General features: G+C 58.0%; 2 protein-coding genes across 8 annotated transcripts in view; both read left to right on the forward strand.

Annotated features, from left to right (window-relative positions):
- Positions 1 to 13142, forward strand: part of MAEA (macrophage erythroblast attacher, E3 ubiquitin ligase) — a 28115-nt gene extending 14973 nt beyond the window's left edge. For 4 of the 6 annotated variants that reach the window (XM_066383841.1, XM_066383839.1, XM_066383837.1 and 1 more), the window contains exons 2-10: positions 300 to 482; positions 2344 to 2547; positions 3809 to 3931; positions 4594 to 4707; positions 7377 to 7453; positions 8521 to 8629; positions 11151 to 11284; positions 12031 to 12226; positions 12369 to 13142. In XM_066383841.1, coding sequence (XP_066239938.1) covers positions 300 to 482; positions 2344 to 2547; positions 3809 to 3931; positions 4594 to 4707; positions 7377 to 7453; positions 8521 to 8629; positions 11151 to 11284; positions 12031 to 12226; positions 12369 to 12464 — 1236 coding nt within the window. In that variant the 3' untranslated portion in view covers positions 12465 to 13142. The remainder of the gene's footprint in view (positions 1 to 299; positions 483 to 2343; positions 2548 to 3808; positions 3932 to 4593; positions 4708 to 7376; positions 7454 to 8520; positions 8630 to 11150; positions 11285 to 12030; positions 12227 to 12368) is intronic. The other 2 variants (XM_066383842.1, XM_066383840.1) reach the window with 1 other exon arrangement.
- A 7517-nt stretch (positions 13143 to 20659) lies between these two features.
- UVSSA (UV stimulated scaffold protein A) overlaps positions 20660 to 27277 on the forward strand; it is a 34268-nt gene continuing 27650 nt past the window's right edge. The window contains exons 1-7 of one of the 2 annotated variants that reach the window (XM_066387432.1): positions 20660 to 20684; positions 21566 to 21665; positions 22540 to 22870; positions 23510 to 23630; positions 24417 to 24746; positions 25658 to 25770; positions 25850 to 25995. In XM_066387432.1, the coding sequence (XP_066243529.1) occupies positions 21568 to 21665; positions 22540 to 22870; positions 23510 to 23630; positions 24417 to 24746; positions 25658 to 25770; positions 25850 to 25995 (1139 nt within the window). In that variant the 5' untranslated portion in view covers positions 20660 to 20684; positions 21566 to 21567. Of the gene's footprint in view, positions 20685 to 21064; positions 21178 to 21565; positions 21666 to 22539; positions 22871 to 23509; positions 23631 to 24416; positions 24747 to 25657; positions 25771 to 25849; positions 25996 to 27277 lie in introns of those variants that run through there. The other variant, XM_066387431.1, reaches the window with a different exon arrangement.

Consider the following 27277-nt stretch of genomic DNA (forward strand, 5'->3'; position numbering starts at 1 on the left):
GCATCGCCTACTTCCTTTTTGGAAAAAAATACAAAATGGACCCTTGTGCCCAGGCTGAGAAGCTTGCCTTGGCGTCCCCCCGCATTTTGTTGGTGCTGTGGGTTTGGGACAGTTTGTATTTTTCTGTTGGTCTTTTCATCTAGGAATATGAGTGACCCTCCTTCATGCCGTCTTCGTAGGCCCAGGTCAGAGTTCAGAGGAGAGACGTCTTTAGAGAACCAGAGCCCTAAGAAGGTGCAGTGCAGGCGTCTGCAGGCCCTGCCTGGACTGAGGGTCGCAGCCGTTTCTCTCTCCTCCAGGTGCCCTACGAAACCCTGAACAAACGCTTTCGCGCTGCTCAGAAGAACATTGACCGTGAGACCAGCCACGTCACCATGGTGGTGGCCGAGCTAGAGAAGACCCTGAGCAGCTGCCCTGCCGTGGACTCCGTGGTCAGCCTTCTGGATGGTGTCGTGGAGAAGCTCAGCGTCCTCAAGAGGAAGGTCAGTGCTGGTTCTGGGCCTGCCAGCCCTCGGGCCGCTCAGTTTGTCCTGAGAAAGGGCCATCTCTTGTGGAACCTACGGCCATCCTCTCCTGAAGGGGGCTGGTGGTCATCGCCCGAAGTGGGAGGCTTTGCTGGACAGGCATTCCCTTCATGCTGCCTGTGCTCTGGAGCCTCAGGCCCCCACCAGGCCCTGCTCCTCGTCCTGAGCCTCGCTGTCCTGGCCCCAAAGTATCCCGTGCCCACATGGGCAGGCCAGGATGGGTCATTTTTAGAATATCGCTTCAAAACAGCATGTAGGGTTCCTTGTTTCTGGGAATGGTAGATAGAGTGTTTGCACTAATATGCCCACTGAGAACAACCCCCAAAATGTGGTGTTTTAAAATATCTTATTGGATATATCAAAGAGCTCCTGAGAAAAAGGGCACCGCCAGGAGGGCGGGGTCAGAGGAGCCCCGGAGGAGGGTGTGTTGCTGCTCTGCGCACACAGGTGCTCTCCAGGGCCTGGCGTGCAGGTGACCCGGGCCCTGTGCTCAGGTGTGGGTGCCCCAGGAGTGGATGCCCCCAACAGCATTGCAGCTCTTCAGCATGGCATAAGTGGTCCTGACAGGGGAACCCCCTGGCACCAGGCAGAGTAAATGCATTTCTGTGGTGTGCATCCTGGTGTCTGCATAACCGGGTACACAGGACACTGTGACCAGACAGAAGGAACAAAGCAGTGAGGTCGGCACAGACGTCAGATTCAGAAGAAGTCAGACCATGCTTACTGTCCTTAAGGGATAAATAACAGCTTGGAAGTATTTGCAGAGAACAAAAATAAAAAAGTGATACAGCTTAAATGAAATAAAACTTGAAGAAAAAGAAAGCAGTAACTGAAGTGAAAAACACAAATGTTTATAGCAGACATTTAACACTTAAGCATCCGACAGCACTGCAGTGGAGACTAAGGTGCTGGCATGTGGGCCTGAGGCGGTGTCCGGAGTGCAGCCCTGGGGTGGGAAGGTGGACGTGCAGAGGAGGGCAGAGCTGTGGGAGCGAGTGGAGATGCTGGGTGTGGCCAGCCCAGGCAGCGGGCAGGCACAGAGGTGGTGCAGAGAGCAGGACCCGTTCACACTCCAAACAGGAAGAGCAGAAGCAAGCCCAGAGGGTTTGTGCACAGGGATGCGGAAGGAGACAGGAGAAGACCACTTGTGACAGCAGCTGGAAGCCAAAAAATAGTGGTGTGTGCGAGAAAGCGAGGGCCAGCCAGAGCTCCGGGCCTGTGTTGTCCATGCCTGGCCCCTGGCCACACTTCAGCTCATCGGCAGTGGTGGCTGTGCTGGACGACAGTGCAGGTGCAGGACATTGCTATCTAGCTGTATTAGTTTTGAACAAAATTGACTTTAAGGAAAAAATGTATTGTGTAAGATAGAAAATGATTCTATAAAGATAAAAAGTTTAAGCCCTGGCTGGATAGCTCAGTTGGTTGACGCATCCTCCCAAAGCCAGCGGTGGCCAGTTTGAACCCTGGCCAGGGCACATACAGGAGCAGCTGATGTCCCCCCTTCCAGCAGCCCCCTTCTTTCTCACTAGAATGAATAAATAAAAGAGAAAAAGAATGGTTTAATTAAGAAGCTATAACATTAAAATTATGTGTATGTGACAGAGCTGCAGAACTCCTGAGCCAGTAGCCCCCATGGACAGAGGTGCTGGTCCACAGGCGGGGGGGGTTGCTGTGCGTCAGGAATGACTCCAGCACCAGTGCGCCTCCTGGGTGCTGGGGGCCGGGGCCTGGAGGCTGGGGGCCGGGGCTGGGGGCTGGGGGCGGGGCGGCGACACCCTGGCCGGCTGGCCTGAGCTTGCCTCTGTGCCGCGTGTCTCAGGCAGTGGAGTCTATCCAGGCTGAGGATGAGAGCGCCAAGCTGTGCAAGCGCAGGATCGAGCACCTCAAGGAGCACAGCAGCGACCAGCCGGCAGCCGCCAGCCTGTGGAAGCGGAAGCGCATGGACCGCATGATGGTGGAGCACCTGCTGCGCTGCGGCTACTACAACACCGCCGTGAAGCTGGCACGGCAGAGCGGCATCGAGGTGGGCGGTGGGCGGTGGGCGGTGGGCGGGGACTCGGCCTGCGTGCCCACCCTACGGGGGCTCCAGGGGCCAGTCTTTGAACCCGAGGGTCTGTAGGTGCCTCGTTCCTCCCCAGGAGTTTCAACATGCTGTGATTAGGGAGAGCTGCAGGGTTGTCAACGACACCCATCTTTCCCTGTGTTCCCCGTTTTTCCTGGTGTGGAACTCTGTTCCGCAGCAGGGCCCGGTCTCCACTGGTCTGTTTACAGTAGCTCCAGTGGAGCAGGTACAGAAACAAGCCTGCTCCTTCCTTTAGGTCAGGGCTTCATGGAGCAGAGCATGTCCCTGCTTCCCACTCTGTCCCTGTCCAGATCCAAGGTATCTATGCCCCTGACAAGTCAAGTGACCATGTTTTAACCTCTGGTGGCAGAAGCTCTTCACGGTTGTTGGGCCCTGGGTGTCCACCTCAGGTGACCTCCTCGGGTGATGGTCTGCCCTCCAGCTCTGTGGCCTCTGCCCTGTGCAGGGACCCCCTGAGCCCTAGCCTCACTCCTCAATGACACACTGCGCCCACCATGACCTGATCCGTCCTGTAGCTTAAACCCCACGCATGTGTGTGGCTGCCACCTTGGGCTGAATGGGGAGTGATCTGTGCAGGGAACTGGCAGGCGCTCAGAGCCTCAGTTTCTCTTAAAATTCAAAGGTCCTTTTGTGTTGATGTTCCACGCGTCCATTTCAGATGGAGAAATTTACCCTTCGAAAAATTTTTTTTCTTTGAATGACTTCCTTCTTTCCTGATGTCTGAGCATTGGTCATCTCAGCTTGTGCTGTGGATGGTCCTTCCTTACTGGCTGTACCTGACCTCTTGCTGGGGCCTGCGTCCTGGGTGCCTTGCCCTGCTGGGATCCCCCGGGCTCAGCAACTGCAGTCTCACCCATCCCCTCTGACCACCCCTTTTCAAAAATCTCAAGTTCAAACAAATCCTCGGAGGGAAAACCTCAGATAATGAGGTGCGGGGTTGCTGGGGTTTCCAGGTGTTTTTGTGAAGGGTGAAATGGGGGGCGGGCCTCAGTTCCATCTGGCTAGAAGGTTCTGCTTGGGCTGGGGCTCACGGGCAGCCCACCTGGCAGTGTGCAGACCCTTCCACACCTCTGGGAGCTGTTGGTGTGGGGTGCACTTGTGTGATCAGAGCGGTCCCAGCAGTGCGGGCTGCAGGGCGCTGGGTGGGGGTCTGAAAGAGTCTGGGTCCAGTGCTCTGACTGCACTGCTTCCTTTCCCCAAGGACTTAGTGAACATCGAGATGTTCCTGACGGCCAAAGAAGTGGAGGAATCCCTGGAAAGACGTGAGACCGCCACCTGTCTGGCCTGGTGCCATGACAACAAGTCCCGGCTGCGCAAGATGAAGGTGTGAGGAGCTCCCGGAGGGGCGGGTCTTCCGGAGGGTGGGGCTTTTCGGTTTGGAGCCTGCCGGGTGGGGCTGAGGCTGTGCCACCTGCACAAGGGAGTCAAGGCGCGTTCATCTGCTGGTTCCGAGTTCTTTGGTTCTGGTCATCAGCTGGGTTGCTGGGTTTGATGTGGGCTTTGGGCATTTTGGATGATGCACCACCTTCTGCGTTAGGGTTTGGACTGATGTTCTGAGCATGAGGTCTGAGGGAGCAAGGTGGCAACCACGTGCAAGCAGCATGGTAGCCGCTGCTGGGGTTGGAGCCGGTCCCTTCCTCCTACCTGTCATCACGGGGACTCAGACAAGCCCTGTAGAAAGGCTGTTGTCCACCTGCAGGGGGGCAGTGTTCCAGGCTGAGATATTCTTCTTGAATACAGCTTTTCTTGAGACCCACAAGCAGCTTAAAAAGTGGACATCTAAACATAATTACAGAGTTTAAATATGCTTATGGAGAGGTGTTTTCGCTGTGGGGCTTGCGGAAATGTTTAACATGTATTAACCCTCCCGCCTCCGTTAGAAAACTTTGTTTCTGTTTTCTAAACCGAGCGCCTTTAACCCCTCCCTGGTTGAGTTTGTCGTGTGCACATAGTGACCAGCCAAGGGTGACACTCTCTGCCACTCAGGGCCGCCAAAGCGAGCATGACGTGAAGCCGGGACGGAAAAGTAGAGTGGCCAGTGGCTCCCCTAAGGAAAGTGAGGATCTTGGTATGGAAACCATAAAAGGAAAGCCAGAATTGGTACGTAACACCCGCCCTGCTCCCTGCCCCAGCCCCACAGCCGTGCTGCTCGCAGAGTGGGAACTGGGTCGGAAGGAAATGGGCTTCCCGTCTTGACAGGTTGTCTCTGCAAGCCCGTTGCCTCCCAGACCCACGGCTGCTTGGCGAGAGCTTGCCCTTTCAGGCGCTCTCGAACGGGGCCTCGCAGCCACGTGTGGGCAAGCGGGCGAGGCTGAACCCACCGATGGCCGTTGAACTTGAAAGAACAGGTCACTCAAAAGTGCATTTGGAAGATGCCCTATGACCTAGCACCATGCTCATAAAACAATGACTGCACAAATCAGGGTGCCCGACTGCCTCTACAGTATGTGTGTACACACGAGCTCACGCAGGCCAGGAGGAGAGAGGATCCTGGGAGGGCTGTGCCAGGGCCAGCAGGGTCCCACAGCTCATGCAGGACACTAGCCGAGAAAAGAAGCTTTGAGACATGCGTTTCCAGTAGTTGGAAGGTATTTCTGAAGTAGTTGGTCATGCCAAGTTAGTGTCTAGTGAGTTGACTGGGGTCTCAAGAAATGGGGCGGTGTGTGCACAGTGACCTGTGCCGGTGCTGTGTGTCGTGGAAGTCTCAGTGCAGGGTGCAGTCAGCGCTCAGTACTTCGCCACTGCCTAGCCGTGGTGTTTCTGTATACACACCGTCACCACTGGTGGCCTGCAGTCAGTCCTGCCCTACCCGGTCAGTGGGTTCTGACAAACCACGAGACCAGTTGTACCCCTTGATACCCTATGGTGCCTTATCAACATTATCACGAAAAGACGTGGTTCAGGACCTGCTGTGTTTGAAACTGGTCCTGGTGGAGCAGAGAGCCATCGTAAGCAATGGGACTCGCCAGTGTGTAAAGCTGTAACCTGGAGCACAACCAGGGCACCGTCGGAAACACCCTCCCAGGGCCTCCGCCGCTCGGAGACCGGAGGCAGGCGGGCTCTCCCTGCTAGTCTGTACCACACCTGCCCCTTGGACGCAGCACCTGCCTCGCCCAGTCAGGGGTCGGGCATGGGAAAGGGCCACCCACATGGAGGTCAGGGGTGGGCGAAGGGAGGGAAACCAGCCTTGCTGTGATGTGAGCACCTGTGGTGTGGACATGAGGGCACCAGGCGAGTGGCTTTCTGCACCTTCCCTGGCTGGCCCAGGGTCTGGGAAGCCTGTGAGCGGTGCTCCCGCCTGGTTCCTGGCGCAGGGCTGGGCCTGAGGAGTCCCTGCTGAGCTGTGGGGCCCGGGCAGCCAGGAGGCGGGGCGGGAGAAGCGTGCAGGGTCAGTAAACTGAGGACCGGGTGTCTGGGGCTGACGGACCTGACTTGCCGGGGGCGGTTTCTGTTCACACCACCTTGGGATATGGGCGCTGTGAACGCAAACGAACCCTAAGATTTGCCTCTTGTTCAGTAGTTCACATAACTGTTTTTGGTTGGAAATACTGAATGTTATCTGAAACCACGTGAAAGATATTTTAGTTTAGATATTTCTTAAAGTGTTTACTGATTGACAGTAGAGAGAGAGAGAGAAACTTCAATTCTTCTTCACTGATTTATGCATTTGATTCTGACTGGGGATGGAGTTGAAAACCTTGGCATATTGGGACCATTCTCTAACCAGCTGAGGGCCCCGGCTAGGACAGTTAAGTTTGAATTACTACCTCTGTAAAGCAAGCAGTTTGTTTTCCATCTTAGGTCACAGAAGTCACCTTTGCCTGCTGGCGACCCCTACCCCCAGCCACAGCATTTGAGCCCAAACTGACTTGATAGCACTGAGACCTCAGAGTTAGTGTGTGGGTGTTCATATGAAGGACCCTGCTGTGGCGTCTTAGTGCCCCTCAGGATCTTCAGTGCAACTGTCCAGGTGGCTCCTGTCACACACATGGCAGGCACTGGCCAGTCCTGGGGCTTCTGACCAGCTCTCCCCACCTGTGCTGGCTCTGCCTGGTCCTGGCCAGCCGCTCACCCCAGCCTTCGTTCCTTCTGCCTGGGCCGGCCTCCCCAGGTGTCCATGGGGCCTCAGCCTGCGGGTCCCTGCTCCTGCCCACACTGCCGTCTGTGTACAGTGCCACCTTCCGGCCGCAGCACAGGGACGGGCCTGCCTCCCCCAGCAGCCCCTGGCAGGGTGGGACCGACCGGCAGGTCAGGGTGGATGTGAACTCGACTCTGACACTGAGGCCGGCGAGGTGAGGCCCCAGCTAGGCTGGTGACCGAGGAGGAGGTGACCAGGAAAAGGACTCGGTGCGGAGGTGGCTTTCCCCGCATGGTTACCTGCTTTGCTTGGGACATTGTGTCCCACACACCGTGAACTGCTGATGGCCGCAGGGCCTTGCAGGGACTCCTGGCTGTTTCTCACCCCTGGTCACGCCTGTCAGGCCCACCAGACATCCTCCAGGGCCCAGGCCTGTGGTGGCAGTCCTGCTCCTGCCTCACTTCACTGAGGCTTCGCCAGTGAGGCTGGGCCCGTGGACCGCAGACACCGGGAGGCAGTGGGCTGTGGGCTGTGGACTGCAGTTAGGGTTGGGACGTCAGAACTGCCCCGGTGGCTCTGAGCTTCCTTCTGCAGTGCTGTAAACCCAGCATCGAGCCCGTCTGCGGGGTCGGCCGGGGATGCTGCTCTGTGGTGCCGCTGTCCCAAGTCCTTGTCCTGTTCTTGCCCTCAGAGCTGCCTGGAGTTCAGCCTCAGGATTCAGGAGTTCATTGAACTTATCCGGCAGAACAAGAGGCTGGACGCCGTGAGGTATGCAGCAGAACGGGCACAGTTCCGGTGGGGGGTGGGGCGCTGGGGCCCGCAGTTCACGTTCTGGGGAAGGTGGCTCAGGCTGTCCTGATGGGGGGTCTCTGCCCAAGGAGAGCAGCCTGCCACTGTCACTGGAAGAAGTGAGGGTGGGGGAGGCTGGGGGCCTGGTGGTTTCGAGACCCATCCTTGGGCAGACCAAGGCGGCCTCAGCCTGGCAGGCCCGGTGGTCTAGGCAGAAGGACGGGGACACTGGCCTGTTACTCTTGCTCAGCCTTGTTTTGGATGCAGTGTCCCCAAACAAGGACCCCTGGGGAAGGGCGATGTGTCAGTGTCCCGCTGGTCCAGCGTGGGGCAGAGGCGGCCCCTGGAGTGTAGGTGTCTTGTTGCTGCTCTGCTCTGGTTCCCACCTGGTTCAGCCTGTGCTCTGACCCAGGAGGAGCACCGTGAATGGAGTGAGCAAGGGGTTCCCCACGGCCAGGCAGTCTCATGGCCACAGTCTCGGTGTCTCCCCAGTGTGCTTGTTCTTTTTGACTCCGTTCTGCTGACCCGTCCAGTCTCTGCAGGATGGCACTGGCCCCAGGGTGGGGTAGGTCTGAGTGCAGAGGGCTGACCAAGGCATCTATGAGGGCAGGTTCCTCTGAGGAGAGAGGGGGTCTTGGGGAAGGAGTGCAGGGTGGAGCCCAGCTTCCCTGAGCCCAGTGGCTCCCAGTTGCATGCCTGGGGTCTTCTAGGGTCTTGTCTCCTGGGATCCAGACACAGTGTGTATCCTTGGGATTTGGGTGCTAAGTCAGGGTGACGAGAGGGGCTCGGGCAGGTGCCCTGTGTGCTTGAATAACTGTCTCCAGGTGTTTCTGTGTGAGAGTCTCTACCTGTGCATCTCATGCTGTCCCCATCCCCGTCCCGTCGAGGAGAGGTGCTGGAGTAACTCTGCTTCCGAGCACTGGGTGGGAGTCCAGCCCTTGAGCTGAGCTCTGGCAGACCCTGGCCCATGTCACTGAGTATAGACTGAGCTCAGATTCTTAAAGATGACAATGCAAACTTAGAAGAACCAAACTGCTGTTTTCTAGACATGCAAGGAAACACTTCAGTCAGGCTGAAGGCAGCCAGCTGGATGAAGTCCGCCAGGTCATGGGCATGCTGGCCTTTCCGCCGGACACACACATTTCCCCCTACAAGGTAATCTACGTCTGTGAGCCCTGGGTCTTTGACCAACATCCCAAATGAGCCCTTTCTCATTTGGTTCCCATTTTACTGTTGAGAAAGTGGATCAGAAGAACCTGAGTTCGGGTGACAGCACACATCTCCCAGGACCCCCTGCCGGTGCCTCCTGAACTGGGAGGCCTGCCCTGCGTGTGCCCGGGTCTCAGCATAGGTGTCCTGGGGCCTTTCCCAAGGTCGTCTTCCCTGAAGCCTAGGGCAGCCCCTCTGATCTCGGAATGGACCCAGGGTCCTTCTCCCCTTGTCCTGAAGATCATCCTGTCCTGACATCCAAGTCGACTCCTCACTCCTTCCCCTCCCCTTGGTTCTGCTGGGCGGGGATGCAGCGCTGTCCTAGTCACACTCGTCTCCTCGTTGGGTCGCTGGGCTACGTACATTCTCTGAGTTCTCTCCCGAATCCTGAAGCCCTGCTTCCTGTTCATGAACAATTCCGACTTTCAGCCATTTCTCTCGTCTGGCTTACTGTGAGCACCTGGGAAGCCAGCTGCCCCTTCACCTCAGAAGCAGCTTCCACCGTTGTCCACTAGTGCAGCATGCTCTGCCTGTGACAAGGGTCATCGTCCCTCCAGCAGAAGTGACAGGCCCCTCAGTCCACTCAGCTGCCGCTAGCCTTTCCCATCTCCATTTGCACCATCACCTGAAGACCAAGGCCCCGCTCCCACTGCTGCCCCCGCACGGAGCTGCCCCCGCACGGAGCTGCCCCCACTCCCGCTGCTGCCCCCGCACAGAGCTGCCCCCGCTCCCGCTGCTGCCCCTGCACGGAGCTGCCCCCGCTCCCGCTGCTGCCCCCACACCCAGAGCTGCCCCCACTCCTGCTGCTGCCCCCGCACAGAGCTGCTCCCACTCCCGCTGCTGCCCCCACACGGAGCTGCCCCACACCCAGAACTGACCCCACTCCTGCTGCTGCCCCTGCACAGAGCTACCCCCACACCCAGAGCTGCCCTGCGTGTGTGTGTGTTGTACAGTAGCACCACTCTGCACTCATGTCTCATCTTGGTCACGCCAGCTGCTGTCACAGAACCCGGACACTGGGGGTTGTAAAGCAGAAACATAGTCTCATTGTCCTGGAGGTTGGATCTGTGTACTGTGGTGCCCCACATCTGGGGGTGGACACCAGGGAGCCATAGTCTTGTCATGGGGCTCCATTCTCATGGCCAGAGCTCCCAAAGACCCATCTTCTACCACCACTGCACAGCTTAGGATTCAACACGTGGATTTTGTGGGGACACAATCCGACCGCGGCACTCATGTCATAGGTGCCCATGCCTGGAGGACTGACATGAATTTTCCTCCTTGTGGTCTGGACCAGCCATACTGTCTGGGCCTTGAAGCTGCTCTGTCCAGGGCTTGCCCTACCCTCCACTCAGCCCAGGGCTGGGCCATGCCCAGGGTACTGGGAAGCCTTTGGCGGGACTGCCCCCACCTCTGCAGTATTGGCTACAGGCCTTCTGCACAGCATCTGAAAGCTTCTCCAGACTGAGTTCACAGAATTCTGTGGTATTTGGGGATGTGTTACAATCAAAAGTCATGAGGTCACAGAACTTTTCAGATGTTGAGCCTGAACTCAGATCCTAATTCGTGCTGTTTTAACTCTTCCCTGCTGTGGAGAAGGGTACTGACAGTGACAATGTAAGTACCCAGGGGGACCTACCCCTGGGACTGGACGTCTGGCCCAGGGTGGTGTGACACCCAGGTCTCCTCCCTTAGGGGCCTTACAATGGCAATTCTCAGGCAGGTCTGCCTGCCGGGGGGTTCCCCAACAAACAGCAGTGCTCACCCACTCCCCCAGAGTCGAGGCCTGCCGGGTGACAGGTGACAGGTGCAGCTCGGGGATACACATGGGAGGACCTGGGCTCAGGGAACGGGCGATATCAGGTGCAGACACCCTGGAGCGGAGGCTGTAGGGTGGCCTGGAAACAAAAGCAGGCGGCTCAGAGGACAGAGCAGAGGACCCCAACACTGGCCTCATACCCTGGTGGGAAGTCCTGGGTGGGTGGGACTGGGTCACCCAGGAAACAGCACAGGGGCTGGAGTGGAGGGTGCAGGGCTGCTCTCTCCAGGCGCAGCCCTCCCTGCACTGGGCTCGGAGGGGAGAGGTGTTAGGACAGTCTGTTATGGTTGGGCTGTGGCTGTACCCTTCTCTGAGGGCTGCAGGGGGGTCACACCCTCCTGGGTGGATATCGGGGGTTCCACTTTTGTTTTTGTATGTGCCTCCCCACCCCACGCCTCTGAGTGTGAACCTTGTCATTTTAGGGACACATTGACCAGATTTAACCTTCATTTTCTGTAATGTGGCTTTTTCACTTAGAGCTCAGGGCTCCCTGCAAGAGGGTGCACTCAGCTGAGCTGCCCTTCTAGCCCACAGAGTCCTGTCCTTGTCACGGGGCCGCTGAGCACCCAGCCAGCAGGAAGGGGCTTTGTCCTGCGGTGCTGATCTGCGTGGGTGCTGTTCCGTCCCAGCCTCTGCCTTCTCTTCCAGGACCTGCTGGACCCGGCCCGGTGGAGGATGCTGATCCAGCAGTTCCGATACGACAACTACCGGCTGCACCAGCTGGGGAACAACTCCGTGTTCACCCTCACCCTCCAGGCCGGCCTCTCGGCCATCAAGACACCGTATCCTTCTGGGCCGTGGCCCTGGCTGGGCTAGGAGCCTGCCCTGAGGCTGCTAGCACACCGTGTCCACAGAAGGCTAACGCTGGCCTGTCTCTGGCAGCTGGTACTCGAACCATTCAGAATAGTCTTCCTGTGGGGTTCTGAAGTATTCGGCAGTGTCAGTTGCTCTGACCCTTGTCCCAGTGGTCACATCTTCGCATAGTGGCAGCCCCCCCGTGGCCAGAGAGCTGACACTGACCTAGTGTGTATGGGTCCTTCTCCAGTGTACCACATGGTCTCTTCTAGGTCTCCATCAGGGCTGTCTGCCTCTTGCTCATCTAATGCCGGGCACTTTGGGCAGGCCCTGCCTGTGATGGGACCAGTGGCTATCCCTGGGCCTGTGTCGAGCACTCAGAGGGAGAGAGAGAGCTTAACTTGTTCGTAGCTCACAGCCTTCCCAGCTTCCCCAAGGCGGCCTCAGCTGACATTGTTCTCCCCTGCCCTTCCGTGGTGAGGGTCGTGTAGGGTCAGCTGTGAGTACATGTCCTTTGCTCTCCAGTAGTGGGAGGGGCCTGGCTGTGGGACTCTGGCCCCTGATTTTGCTCAGGCCTCGGGCTGTTTTCCTGCCAAACACAGTATTTTCTTTGCTTTGAAAGAACTCTTGCTTATTTTCTGCCTGGTCCCCGTGCAGCAATGAGTGGCCTCCACGTACCTAGTCTCACCCTGGATCTCACGACCCTGTGACCCTTCCTTAACCCGAGGCACAGACAGTGCTACAAGGAGGATGGCAGTTCCAAGAGCCCCGACTGCCCCGTGTGCAGCCGCTCCCTGAACAAGCTGGCGCAGCCCCTGCCCATGGCCCACTGTGCCAACTCCCGCCTGGTCTGCAAGATCTCGGGCGATGTGATGAATGAGAACAACCCGCCCATGATGCTGCCCAACGGCTACGTCTACGGCTACAATGTGAGGGGCCTGGGGGGCGGGGCGGGGGCACCAGGGGCGGCGGGTGTGCCTTCAGGAAGTGACTTGGGCAAAACCCAGATGACTTACTTCCTGACGGTTCATTGTGAGGTTTGTCTTAATGAGTTCTGGTCTTGTTTTCCAGTCTCTGCTCTCTATCCGTCAAGATGATAAGGTCGTTTGCCCGAGAACCAAAGAGGTCTTCCACTTCTCACAAGCAGAGAAAGTGTACATCATGTAGGCCCCGCTGTGCCCTGCCTGCGGCGGTGTTCCTGTTTCTTGCGACCAAAGACCTGTGAGCCCCGACAGGCACTTCGGAGGAGAGGAAGGGAGAGGGTGCAGGCGCACGTGAGAACCACAGTCTGATCGGCAGGATGTTGTACCGTGAGTCAGCTAGCTGATCCTCTGGAAGGGGCCTCCCCCAAGAGACTCGGGGCCCACCTGACACTGAGGGACACTCGAGAACATTTCAGAAACAGTTTCCTCCCTGTGCTGAAGGTGAGCCCTGGGAAACAGGTGTGTCCTGCGTGGTGGCCGGGGCAGGGGTGGCTGCTGGCTCACCGGCCATGATCGAAGCACCAGGAACGTGGACCACGGAGCTGCTGCCACGCCCGGCACCCTCAGGTTGACCGGCTTCAGCGTCCCCGCTGGCGTGGCCTGTGCACCCCGTGGGACCCGCTGGACCGAGTCTGTGAGGCCTTGTGGTGGTTCCATCACTCGGTTCTAAATGGCGTTGGTCACAGAACAGTCCAGCTGAAGTAACCGCGACAACCTGGGACCGAGGGAACCACTCACTGTAGTCAGCACCGCTGTCCCGTAGAGGTTTGTACCTAGTGTCATGTTTGCATGTGGATGTTGCTTAGCTAATAAACTGTAAATGTAAAACATGTTAATAAAAGGGTTTTCTATTTCTCATTTCCCTGTGAGGTGGAGGCTGCTGTGTGTTTCTGACACCACGGCCCTGTCTGCCGTCCCTGCTGTTAGCAGCATGCAAGGTAGGGCCCCTTGAGCCGCACCGCACTCGAGGGGCACCTGCTAACACGGTCCCACTGGTTCCTTGGGAGTGTCTGAAGAAGAGTGAGTGTCCTGCTGAGCAGTGTACCTGTCCAGTGGCCAGGCCACCAACAGGGCTCTTTTCATGCTCAGAGGCCCCTGCTGAACTTGGGAGTGGGGCAGTGGCCTCACCCCTTCTCCACGACAGGGGAGGTTTCGTTGGAACTGTGTTTCTCCCCAGAAATTGCTGGACAGAGACTGGGCAGCGGGTCACACACACCCCGGCCTGCCCCAGTCAGCACACACTGGGACATGAGGTGTCGGGCCGGGCTGCATGGAAGCCAGGTAGGATGCCCTTGGCCAAGGGCCCCATCCTCTGCTCAGCCACCAGGAGCTGCCTAGCTTACTCTGGCAAATTCCCCTTCATCTGTGTAGCTCCTGTTGATGTGGCCAGAAGGGGGCTTAGACTAACTGGATCACATAGGACACTGGTGCTTTGGGGAAGCAGCCCCGTGTCTCAGTTCTTGACCCTGACACACTGGGTGGTTAATTTCTGTCCCCACTGCCCCTTCAGATGTTCCTGCAAAAGCCACAGATGGTCTTCACAGCCCCCAACCAGCCCCTCGCTGGCCTGCTGTCCACCTGGGCCGCATCTCTCCTTCCGGGCTGCTTCCCGGCTCTGACTGCCTGCACTCGACCCTCTGCTCTTCAGCCCAGGCCTGAGACCACGTCCCAGAGAGACTGCAGCCTGTGGGCTGTCGCCATGCCTTGCTTTGGGGGAGCACAGTGTGGCAGCACCGCCCAGGTGTCACTGTGAGAACACCCACATGGTGCGGTCCCTGGTGGCTGGCCTGGGAAGCAGCCTCGTGGTCTGTGGACGGCTGTGCATGCCCTGCGTGACCTGCGGTTGCTGGGGCAACAGTGCAGCTGTGAGCAGGCTTCTCTGATCACCCCGTGGCACTCACCCCTCTGGCCTGGCCTTCGCTTCTTCCTTTATTAAAGTAAACGGCACACGCTGGCGGCCACCAAGACCAGTATGGCCCCACGGGGGCCTAGGGTCTTGCTCAGTCAGCATCCCCACAGGGATGTGTCAGCAGTGGAGTGGCTCAGTCAGTTCTTAAACCTCGTGGACAGGAAATGGCCATGTGGGTCCTAATGGCAGGCAGGTGAGCCGGACTGGCTCTATACTGCTGGACAGCGCCCACTGGAAGAGCACTTGGTGGCTATCCCGTCACAGGGAACACTGGACACAGCCTGCTAGTGGGGTGCCCGTGCTCACCGTCTGGGTGTGGGAGGCCACCTGCAGCACGTCCCCACTGGGCTGGACACTCACAGCTCAGTTATCAGTCTGTTGGCCATCAGATCACTGGGATTTCAGTTGTAGTCAAGACTGCACACACTGAAATACACAGACCTTAAAACAATTTGATGTGTTTTTATAAATGTGGACCTGTTTCCCCCAAGTCTGGCTACAGCATTTCCGAACCCCAGAAAGTGTCACCAGACCCGCGGCTGTTGGAGAGCTGGAGTCACTGCTAGAGAGATCTGGGCGTCGACGGGGTTCAGCGAGTCCCGAGTCGTGCGGTGTGGTGCCTCTGGTCCTCTGCATCGCTGCGCAGTGACCATCCCATACTAAACCACACGTTCTAGAGAGATCTGGGCATCGACGGGGCTCAGCGAGTCCTGAGTCGTGCGGTGTGGTGCCTCTGGTCCTCTGCATCGCTGCGCAGTGACCATCCCATACTAAACCACACGTTCTAGAGAGATCTGGGCGTCGACGGGGCTCAGCGAGTCCCGAGTCGTGCGGTGTGGTGCCTCTGGTCCTCTGCATCGCTGCGGAGTGACCATCCCATACTAAACCACACGTTCTAGAGAGATCTGGGCGTCGACGGGGCTCAGCGAGTCCCGAGTCGTGCGGTGTGGTGCCTCTGGTCCTCTGCATCGCTGCACAGTGACCATCCCATACTAAACCACACGTTCTAGAGAGATCTGGGCGTCGACGGGGCTCAGCGAGTCCCGAGTCGTGCGGTGTGGTGCCTCTGGTCCTCTGCATCGCTGCGCAGTGACCATCCCATACTAAACCACACGTTCTAGAGAGATCTGGGCATCGACGGGGTTCAGCGAGTCCCGAGTCGTGCGGTGTGGTGCCTCTGGTCCTCTGCATCGCTGCGCAGTGACCATCCCATACTAAACCACACGTTCTAGAGAGATCTGGGCGTCGACGGGGTTCAGCGAGTCCCGAGTCGTGCGGTGTGGTGCCTCTGGTCCTCTGCATCGCTGCTCAGTGACCATCCCACACGTTCTAGAGAGATCTGGGCGTCGACGGGGCTCAGCGAGTCCCGAGTCGTGCGGTGTGGTGCCTCTGGTCCTCTGCATCGCTGCGGAGTGACCATCCCATACTAAACCACACGTTCTAGAGAGATCTGGGCGTCGACGGGGTTCAGCGAGTCCCGAGTCGTGCGGTGTGGTGCCTCTGGTCCTCTGCATCGCTGCGGAGTGACCATCCCATACTAAACCACACGTTCTAGAGAGATCTGGGCGTCGACGGGGCTCAGCGAGTCCCGAGTCGTGCGGTGTGGTGCCTCTGGTCCTCTGCATCGCTGCGCAGTGACCATCCCATACTAAACCACACGTTCTAGAGAGATCTGGGCGTCGACGGGGCTCAGCAAGTCCCGAGTCGTGCGGTGTGGTGTCTCTGGTGCCTCTGGTCCTCTGCATCGCTGCGCAGTGACCATCCCATACTAAACCACACGTTCTAGAGAGATCTGGGCGTCGACGGGGCTCAGCGAGTCCCGAGTCGTGCGGTGTGGTGCCTCTGGTCCTCTGCATCGCTGCGCAGTGACCATCCCATAGTAAACCACACGTTCACCCAGTCTCTCCATGATGGACTTCTGGTTTGTTTCCATGTTTACCTGTGATAGATGCTGGAAAAGACTTTGTGGGCGGTTTTTCATTTCTCAGGTAAGACCTGGAAGTGGAATGACTGAGCCATGGTGTTGCTGTGCGTGTAACTTCAAAGGTCTGAGTTTTTCCAGAGGGAAAGCAGTGTGTGAAGGTTCCCCTGCTGCACGCGCTGCCAACCTTGGGTGCTGCAGTTCCAGTGCAGGTGAGCGCCCAGGTCGGTGCACTGGGCCACATGGGGCGGAGGGGGGCGGGGCTGCGTTTCCTTGACCGATGATGTCTGGCTCTGATGAGCTGATTGGTTATCCCTCTTATCTGTTGAAGTCTGCCTGTTTTTTATTGGGTTGTCTACTTTTTCTTGATTTGAAGGAATCTGTACATATTCTGGATACAGATCTGTTAAGTGTTTTTACCCTTTGACAGTTCATTTGATGGGCAGAGGTTTCCATTTTAGTTAAGTTCCAGTTTATCAAATTTTTCTTTTATGGTTAATGTTAGTTTGTGTTCTGTGAAAAACTTGCCCATCCCAATGTCTCGATGATACCCTCTTAAATCTTTTCAAAGATTTTGTTTTAGCTTTGATGTTGTCTGTAACCTATTATAGGTTAACATGTGTGTGGAGGGAGAAATCAACATCATTTGTTGAGAAGATTTTTTTCCTTCCGATGGAATGATGTAGCTTCTTTGTTGAAACAGAATTCCCTGACAGTATCTCCTGGGTCTATTTCTGGGTGCTCTGTTCTGTGTGGCCCCGCAGGGCTGTCCTCACACCAACACCCCAGGGTTTCGGCCACTGTCGCTCTATAGTCGGTCTTGAATGGGGGAGTATGAGTCCCTTTTGTAATAATTTTCTACTTTCTTGAATTGTTTTGGCTTTTCTAGTTCCCTTGCTTTTCTACAAAAATTTTACAATCAGCTTGTAAAAGTATCAAAATATGTCTTCTGGGATTTCAATGGAGAGTACACTGGATCTGTAGATCAGCGCAGGACTGAGAAAACGCCTTTCTGTTGTTATGACTGCCGGAAAAGACCAACCTTAATTACCTCCAGATACAGTCGTAAGGGGGGGGGCACAATTGAGTCCATAGCGTGGACTTAAACATCTTGACAACATTGAGTCCTCCATTCTGTGAACATGGAATATCCCTCCATGTGCTTAGAACTTTCAACACTGTCATCTACACTTGATAACTCAGTGCACATACTTGTATGTATTGAATATTTTGTGAGCCCTAAGTAGGCCACAATTTTTAATGCTATCACAAACGTAATTTTAAAGTTTAACTTGACAGCTTGTTCCCATATGGTGACATACGTACAGACATATAATTGATTTTTTGTGTGTCTTGATCTTGTGTCCTGTGACCTTACTGAACTCACCCGTTATGTCTAGTAGCTTCTTAGTAAATTTTAAAGCACTTTGGACCTACGGATGTGTCACCGCAGAATACTTGCTCCCGCCTCTGCCCTTTCCTCTTCTTCCACCACTGCAGCTGCTGCACCCCAGCACGTGTTGAGTGGGGTGACTGCGGACGCTATCTGGTCTGCAGTCTTCAGTGGACCACCACGTTCTGGCAGGTTTTTGGATCTGTCCTTCAAGTTGAGGATGTACACTTCTTGTTTCATGATTTATCGTGCATGGAGGTTGAATTGTCAAATGTGTTTTTGTTTCTCTACAAACATTACCATGTTACTTTTCCTTTATTCTGTTGAAGAATTACCTCGATTTGAATAGTCAGCCCTTGACTGACTATTCAAGGTATCACCCTTCTCCCCCCCCACCCCCCATGGGTGCATTTTATTTTGCACATCTCTGGATGGTTCTAGAACTTTGTAGGTGAGTTGTCTGTGACACGTAGTAATGTCACCCTAACACTGGATCTCTGCTTCTTTATGTCTTATTGATTGGTCTATCAGGGGTCGTCAAACTTTTTATAAAAACCGCCCACTTTTGCAGTGCTGGTCAACCTGGTCCCTACCGTGCAACCAAACAGCGCCACCATTGGCCCATCATGAAAGCTGGACCGCCCGCTAGTGGGCAGTAGGGACCAGGTCGACCAGCACTGCAAAAGTGGGCGGTTTCTATAAAAAGTTTGACGACCCCTGGGAGGCTCATCAATTTTATAGATCATTTCAAAGAACCACTGTTGGGGGTCAGGAAGACCTCCTGCACAGTATGAAAGGTTTTGTTTTCTTTGGGGTGGCAGCCAGTGGATGGGGATGAAGGGGTCACGTGATCAAACCGTAGGCGTTAAGGGCCACTCTCTGGCGGCAGCAAGGTGAATGGGCTGGGGTTATGAGGGCAGAGCTGGGGACCCACTGAGGGGATGGTGGCTGGGACCTGGTGGTGGCAGTGGGGTGGTGAGAGGTGCTTATGTTCTGAGTGCTTTCTGAAAGTGGGGCTGTTGGATTTCCAAGTGGACTGGATGTGGGGTGAGAGGAAGAGGCCGAGTGAATGGAGGGAGGGTCGCCCGCCCAACAGCTGGAACAAGGACACGTCACTCAAGTCATGCTCATAGGAGACAGAGCCGTGCAAAGGCCAAAGCGGCACGGTGGACACAGGTGCAGCCGAGACCGGGAGGCACAGGTGAATGGAAAGCTTTCCAGGAATCTTGGTGTGAGATGAGACAGAGGCAACAGGCTGGAGAGAGAAGATGGGACAGAAAGTTTTCATCAGGATGAGGGCTTGAAACTGCCGCTGGAGAAACCGCAGGCCTGGGACAGGGCACGGAGGCTGGCGTGGCAGGCACTACCCCTCTTCTCCTGTTTCATAACTGCTCATTGATGTGTAATTCACGTACCATAAAAGCCACCCTTTCAAAATGTACAATTCAATGTTTTTAGCATTGTAACCAGGTTGTGCGACCACTGCCTCTCACTGCAGATCTGCTTCTTCTGCTGCTTCTGCATCTATGGACTTGCCTTTCTGGACATTTCACACACGCAGCCACATTGTGTGGCCTTTTGTCTGGCTTCTTTCACTTCCGGTGAAGTTTTAAGGGTAAAGGAGACGCATTTTGTACTTTGCTTGTTGATGGACATTTGGGTATCCACACTTTTGGCCACTCAGAACAGTGCTGCCGTCAACCAGTACATCCATTCTTTCCTATGTCCTTAACACTTTCATCCCATTCGGCCACCACATCAGGTCCAAGGAAGCATCCACTCTGCTTGAGCACCATGCTGAAGACACCCCAGAGAGACTCAAAACACCTGGAGGTTAAGCAGGCCTTCCTGAGAAAAGGCAGCCAAATCAGGAGGAGGGGTTTGGCTGAGACTGGTGACAGCATGGCCTGTGGGGCAACATCAGGGCACACAGCATGTACAAAGGCCCTGAGGCCCGGTACACAGCACAAGAGGAGGACAGAGTGGGGGCTCCATGGGAAGATGAGGCCACCTACCATGTCCTCTGAGAGGACCGCTTGGGACCTGGTGGGATGTGTGCAGGGGCCCTGCTGTGAGTGCGACTCCCAGAGTCCTCCTCTGGGCTGCTGGCCTGGAGCCCTAGGCAGGTGTTGGGTAGGTTAAGGTGCATAAGGAATACCTGGGTGCACATGTCCAATGCAGCTGGACCACAGGTTTGGGCCTGGGGCTATCATTTGAGCACCCGTTTCCAGACTGCACCAGGAGCAACTCAAAGGGATGTTGACACCCCTCAGCCTCCCAGGATGGGTGTGGGGGAGGGGGTGGGGTGCGGGGTGGGCACACAGTGGGATGCCGGCGGTCAGAAGGGCAGGTGACTGGGCAGGGGTGAAAAGCATCCTGGTAAAAGACGAGCCCAAGGAGGTTCCAGGCCAATGGGCCGGCAAGAGTGGTTCAACTGGACAGAGGTGGCTACCCGAGCTGACGTGTCCGGAGAAAGTGTGGCTGGGCAGGAGTGCCCGTAATGACAATGCGAAGCTCGAACTCTTGGGACCGGGTCTGGGACCTGGCCATCTGCCCCTTGAGGACTACTGGCCCTCCTCCCCAGGGGCAGCCCGCCCTGGTCGGGGCCGCGCGGTGCGGCGGCTCTGGCACTCCCCGGAGAAACGCACTAATTCCCATCCGGCCCTGCGCAGCCGACCCGTCGCCAAGGACAGGGCTAGGGTACCGCGAGCCGCCTCTTGGCGGCGGCGTGCACACAAGTTTACACCCTTCTGGCCGGGCTAGCCGGGCGCAGGCGTACTCGCACGCATAAGCGCAAGTGGTCCCTTTAAGAACTTGGAGCGCCCTCCCGCTTCCTTTTTTTTGCTCGTCGCTCTCCCGGGACGCCCCGCCCCTCCCCTGACGGGCGCGCGCCTCCGTCGCTCCACAGCCTTATGTCCCGCCCTCGCCTCCAGGGTCAGGAACAACAATTGGCTGCGAGCGGGGGCTAAGCACGTGATTGAAGGCGGACTCTCCGCCGGAATGGGCGGGGCTAAGGTGAGAGCGGCTGCGTCGCGCGGTAGATGCGGTCGTCGCTTCCCTGACCTTCTCCACGCGCCGCCGGAGCCAAGGTGAGCCAATGTCTGTACCGATCTGGGGCGCGTGACAGGAGGCGGGACCTTCGCCGGAAGGGGCGGGGTAAGGCGAGCGACCTGGTGGCGCGGTAGGTTTTGTGGTGGCTCCGTCGCTGGGTCCGAGTGCGAGTTCCGCCTCGGGGGGCCGCAGGTAGCGGTGCGGCGGGTTCCGGGCCGTCTCCCCGCCTCTCCTGGCGACGCCCCCGCCCTGCTTCCCGGGACGCTCTCCCATCTTCATTTCCTCCCGAGACACCGCTTCTTTCCTCCTGCCTGGGACGCCGGCCACGTCCGCCCGCGAGGGCCCACGGGCGGCGGGACGGCTGGGGCGCTCCGAGCCCGCTGCCGAGTGGGTGCCGAGCCGGCCGCCGTCCAACGCTCCTTCCTGGAACGCTCCCCGTTCCCCGAGCACACGGGCCCGCCGGTCCCTCTTTCCACCGAATCGAGCTGAGCTCCGCAGCCAGCCGGTCCCCGGGCCGCCCTTCCTTCCCCGGCTCGGGCCTCCCGAGGGCGCCGTCAGCGCACACCCGGCCTCCGCGGGAAAGCGCTCCGCAGCTCGCTCGCTGTCTCCGGAAGCGGAGCCTGGTGCGTTGCGAACGGACAAGATCGGCACGGGGAGAGGTGCCCCCATACATCCGGGAAAAGCTAACTTCAACGCGGACGTTCTGTCCTCTCCCTGAACGCGCGCACCGCGTCTCCCACTCCGTGATTGTTGACCTCCAGACTTAACGTTGTCCTGGTTACCGCCCAAAACGCCTCGTTGGGCTGGCCGGGAACATCACCTTGAATGGCTCTATGGCAGCATCCCGGAAGTCATCTCCCCAGGGCCGGGGAGGAGGACCCCAGCCCTGCCCCCTGCGCCCCCACCCCGCCCAGCTAAGGGTGGAGCTCCGGAAAGGAGTGTTGCTGTGAACTGAGAGCTGGGGCAGAACTAGGTGGTCCCCTTAGCGTCTCTGCGTTCTGTTGTTTCTAGGTATGGATCAGATACTTTCCGAGTTGGTAGAAGACCTCACAACCTCGGGAGAACCTCAGTTGAATCCTGAGAAAATGAAGGAGCTGAAGAAAATCTGCAAGTATGTCCGTCCTAAGGTTCAACGTTTCATGGTGTCGCCAGCCCAGCAAATTTCATGCCACCCCTGGGAGATTGTGGGGCTTCCCCTGGGGCCAGGCATATACCTCACCTGCATATATCCCAGCCCTCCACGGTCGCCTCTGCTGCAAAACATCCCCCAAAGGAAGACGTCTAGGATGTTACCCCAGAGCTCTGCGGTGTCCTGAGGCAGTGGTGGTGTTGGGGTGTTGGGGTGTTGGGGGGAATATGTTAGGACTGTGGTTGTCTTTGTCTCCACCCCCAGTGTGGGTTTTGGAGCCTGTCCCTTGAGTGTACATATGTGATGTAGAGATGAGTGTGCACCTGCTCCTTTACTGTCAGGATATGTGGCAGAGGAAGGTGAGAGGTCACAGGTGGGCAGGTCACCCCTTGGTGTGCAGCACTGTGTGTCTACCGCCCCCTGCTCTCCCACTGCAGACAGCTGAGCCGGGAGGGATCCCCAAAACCCCTAAACAGCAGCGGCTTACAGGGCAGGGGTGGCACTTTAGTCTGTGTGCTGCAGCTGCTCCGCTGAGGCAAAGCCAGCGAGGACGGGAACAGATGTGCCAGGCTGTCCCAGAGAAACCTTACAGGCACCGGCACTGAAATCTTGTATAATTTTCATGTCATGAAATATTACTCTTTTTGTTTCACCCATTTAAAAATGTAAAAACCATTCTTATGGTTTTGTGGGTTTTACAGAAACAGGCAGGGACTGGGTTTGGCCACACGAAGGGGAGGAGGAGGACTGGGAGAGGGTGCGTGTCCCTGCCACTTGTGAACACTGTCTCCACTCCGCGTCTAACTACCGTGTCCTCAAGCATTGGGCGCTTGCTAAGGACAGCTGGCATCCCCAGGTCCTCGGAGGAGCAGTTGAGCCACACCTACCACCTGCTGATGGCCCAGCTGAGCCAGGAGCACGCCGAGATCCGCCTCTCCGCCTTCCAGATTCTGGATGAGCTCTTCGCCCGGTCTCACCTATTCAGGGTGCTGGTTGTGTCCAACTTCCAGGAGTTCCTGGAGCTCACACTGGGCACTGAACACAGGCGACCCCTGCCACCCCCCAGGGAGGTGGCCCAGAAGCTGAGGCAGGCGGTCATCCTGGCGGTCCAGCGGTGGAACGAGAAGTTTGGCGCAGCCTATAAGAAGCTTGCTTTGGGCTACCACTTCTTGAGACACAGCCAACAGGTGGGTTGGCCTTGGCAGTGCCAGTCTACCTTTGGCTGCTGGGCCAGGGTTGTGGACCAAGCAGACCTGAGAGCAACGAGTAAGTGGGGGTCAGGGGCCGGGAGGAGCAGCTTTGGGAGGAATCTGGGAATTCATCCCTGGGTGTGGGTGGAGCTGAGCCTGTGGGCCTGGTGCCTGCGGGTGTACATGTGACAGGAAGGACAGCGAGACTCAGCTTCTCAGATCAGCCCTTCTCGGATGCGCTTGCACCCTCGGAGCCCACCCCTTGCTTACACTAGTTGTTCATCCAGGCCCCTCTCCCACTGTCCCTGCTCTTGGCCTGTGGGTGCTGTCTCTCCCACCACAAGTCGGGGGCCTAGGCTTAGGTGGTGGCCTCAAACCCCTGGGTCTGGCCAGCAGCTGCCCTTCCGTGCTGACAGGAGCGAGCATCCCTCCCCCTGTGGCATATTTGGGACCGGGGTTTTCTCATCTGTTTGTTGGGAGGTGCTGCTGGCTGTGCCCCTTCCGGGGACCCAACGTGTAGTCTGTGTGTTCCCTTGTGTTTTGAACACTGACCGGAGGGCTCCTGAGGTTGGGCCGTGTGCTGGTGTGTGTGTATGATCTATCTAGTTGGGTCTCATCTTCATCTCAATTTTCCAGGTTGATTTTCAGGACGTGAATGCTAGGACGCTGGCGGAGAGAAAGCGAGAGGAGGAGAAGCAGAGGCGTTTAGACAGAATCTACCGGGAAAGGTCCGAGCAGGCCGTGCGGGAGATGGAGGGTGAGTCACCAGGACCCGGCCGGGGGCAAGGGAACAGCAGGTAGACAGACCAGCTGGGCAGTGACCCCCGCCCTGTCCTGGTCAGCAGCTGGAGGGGCCCTGCGGGCCGCACAGGTCTCTCCTGCACCTTGGTGGTAATGCTGGCAGTGACGCCGACCCACCTTGCTGGGCAGGGGGATGAGAAGTGCATCTGATGGGTCTGTAGTCAGTTTCACTTCTGCATCTCCTGACCTCGCTTGCCCTTGCCAACCCCTCGCCCAACTCCAGTATTTGCTTTCTGCCAGCCAGGGTGCAAGGAGCGGGGAGGTGGCCCAGCCTCAGGCACTTCCGGGAAGGCCACGCCTGGGAGAAGGCTCAGTGCAGGATGCTGGGACCCAGGAAGGAAAGCCCTGGCAGGGAGTGGGTGCAGGTGCGTTCAGGCTGGGCGGCTGGGGCGTGGCAGGTGTCCCCACGGCCCTCAGCTGGCTGCTCTCTCCCCCAACTTACGCTCGTGACAGTGAGTCCCACGTGTACTCAGAAACGCGCCAGGGAATGGCCATTGCAGCCCAAGACCAGACCCGTGGAGTCACCAGGACGTTGGGGGGGATGGCTCTGTGGCTGCCACTGCCAAGCAGTCCGTCCAGCAGTTACAGAGCCTCAGCTGACACTTGAGGCCAAGGCACTGGGCTTTGCTGGTGGGGAGGCCAGGCTGCAGGCAGCTGAGCTGCGGCTGGATGGGCCTCCCTGCCTCTGGAGGGCGGTGCTGTCCTGTGATGTGAGCAACAAGCAGCTTCTTGGTTTCCGCAGAAATGTCTGAGGAAATCCAGGGCTGCCTTACCGAGGTGAACAACTGCTTCCGGCTGCTGGTGCCCTTTGACTTGGGGTTGAGCTCAGGGGCCACCTCGCCTGCTGGGGCCCCTGGTGTGTCTGAGGGTACCCGTCACCTGGCCAGTGCCCCTGACTTTGGAGATGAGGAACAGCCATGCTGCAGCAAGACGCTGCCCACCTGTACCGGCCGCCTGCCCCAGGCCCCCACAGGGGCTCCCTCGGAGGACGAGGACAGCGACCTGGAAGAGTTTGTGCGGCACCATGGACTGGGCTCCCACAAGTACACGCTGGATGTGGCGTTTTCCTCAGGTAGCACAGCCCCTGCTGCCGCTCAGGCTCTCCTGCACTCCGCCCCGCCCAGCCCCGCCCCACCCCGCCCAGGCCGCTGTCCAAACCAGGCCTCTTGGCCACAGGCCCTCCTGACAACTCAGACTTCTTGGGGCTGTGAGCAGAGCAGGGACCCATTTGGAGTTAGGCTGTGGGTCCCAGGGCTTTGCTTTGCAGCCCTTGTCGTGACAAGCTGGCAAGGTAGCCAGGGTGCCCCAGGAGTTCCGGGGGCGGCTGTGGTTTGCTGCCCAGCCATTGGGTCAGAGTGGCCCCCAGGCCTGGGAGAAAAGTGAGATGGGGAAATGGCTTCTCACCACATTTGCAGTGATAGAGGTGGTGTCACTGAGCCCATGTGGCCCTGGCGTCCCTGCCTTGAGGTTTTCCCTCGTGCCTGACCCTGGGCCCAGTTTTCTCACTGGCGCCCTGATGTCTTTGTTGGGTGTGGGTGGGGTTGGGACCCTTCAGGTATGTTCCCAGGAGGAGGGCAGCCAGACTCCTAGTTACAGGAAGTCCCGGCCACCCGCTGACACTCAGCCCTGCTAGCTCCAAGAAGCTGCCCACCTATGTCTAGGGGTCAGGGGCTGGCTGCGTGTGGGAGGTGGGATTGCTGTCGGGTGGCAGGGTGCAGGGAGGAGCAGGGCCTCCCCTGAGCGCCCCCTGAGGGGTCGGGGTGGCTGAGGGGGTGTCTATGTCCCGGAGAAGCTATGGAGGTGTTGGGCCCGGCGTGTGGTGTGGAGAGAGTGTTGGGTTAGGATGAACTCATAAGGCAACCAATCTCCTTGGGAGTCAGGTTTGGGGTCCCAGGCGTCTGTGGTGGGGGTGGGAATAGGGGGAAGTGCAGGTGACCTGTCTGGGGCTCCTGGTCCTTCTGGTGACCCTGCACATCTCCGTAGACAGCTTGAGGGTGCAGGAGGATGAGGACAACTCTGCAGTCATCCAGTCGGCCCAGGACACGCTCAGGCTCATCCAGAACAAGCTCCTCCCGGCCGTGTGCTCCTGGGTCCAGGTGAGGTGTGCACGGGGCGGGCAGGCATGCGTCTGGGGGAGGGTGCCTACTGCCACGTGACGCGTTGCCCTGCTGGCAGCTGTTCACTCGTACAGGGACACACGGAGGACACTTAGAGGCCGCCATCAGCCTGAAGGCGGAACTGGAAACTGCCCTGAGGAGATCCCGGGAGCTGGACATCGAGCCTGAGGGGCCGCGCCGGAGAAAGGCGAGTGCGGTGGTGGCGTGGTCCCAGTCGGGAGGTTGTCCTGTGGTCTCAGCTCAGCCCTCTGAGCGGGACCTGCGGGGCTCCAGAGCATTCGAGTTCCTCTCTCCCTGGGCCTGGCGGTGCGGACAAGGCTGCCTCAGGCCCTCCCCTGGGGTGGGGGGGCAGTGGGCTGTGAGCTCTGGCTGAGGGTTTGAGCAGTTGAGCGCTACCTTCTGTCCTCGGCTCTGTGGAGTGTGCAGCCCCTGGGGACCAGCAGAGGGCGATCTTGTCTTTCTCCCTCGAAAACGGTCAGTGGGGCCAGGCTGGGCCCAGGGTGCTGAGGAGTGAGCTTGCCGTGTCTGCTGGTGTGGCCCTGTGAGTGTGGGCTCGCTGAGTCCTTTCAGAGGGTCTCTGTCAGCACCTCGACCGCCTCCGAGCTCGTGTCTGGCTCGATGTCTTGCTGGTAGAAACCTGGGAGCTGCCCTCAGGCATCTGTGGGATGATGTCCAAGGTGGGAGGCATGGAGTTTCCCGGCCTGGTCGTCCAGTGGGGCAGCAGCTGCAGGCTGCTAGCAGCAGGACTGGGCTTTGGGGTTGGGAAGCTGTTGGTTGAAGAGATGCCACTATCCATTCTAAAGGCTGGAGGGCAGGCCAGGTGAGGTGCTGACCCGGAGGCTGAGTCTGTGTCCACTGACTTGGAGACACAGTAACTGAGGTGGGCACCGTGCATGCTCACGCCGGCCGTGGAGGGCCAGAGGGGCTGATTGAGTGCCGGGAGGAAGCGGGCAGGCGCGGCGGTGCACCTGTCTCTGCCTGTCGGTGACACAGACGTGCTCCAGAGCTGATGGAGAAGGCGCTGCTCTGAAGTCCTCGGAGACAGTGCTCATTCCTCCAGGCTGTAGATGGAGCGATTGGGCCACGGGCTGAGTGGCAGCGCCCTGCTCAGGTGAGCGCCGTTCCCAGAATAGACACGCTATCTGCACATCTGCTCCCGTTCTGCGCAGGCGGCCGCCAGCAGCCTGGTAATTAGAAACGAGGGTCGCATTGTTCTTGTCCGGTTCTCATGTAAAATGCCTGGGGTTACATCCCTGGCTCTGGTATCTCCCCACCTAGCTCGGGTCCTGGCTGCACAGAGAACGGGCTGAGCTGGGTGCTGACTCAGCAGGTGACTTCAAACATGTGAGGAGTTGTCACAAATGTGTGAGACCGAAACAGAGAGGGCGCTTCTGGTTCCAGTGACCACAAGGCCAGATGCTGGACGGGGTGGGAGCTTGTCCCTAGAAGGTCCCCGTGCCGCACTGAGGCAGCAGGTGCCTCTCTT

This window comes from Saccopteryx leptura, chromosome 5, assembly GCF_036850995.1.
Source record: "Saccopteryx leptura isolate mSacLep1 chromosome 5, mSacLep1_pri_phased_curated, whole genome shotgun sequence".
NCBI lineage: Eukaryota > Metazoa > Chordata > Mammalia > Chiroptera > Emballonuridae > Saccopteryx > Saccopteryx leptura.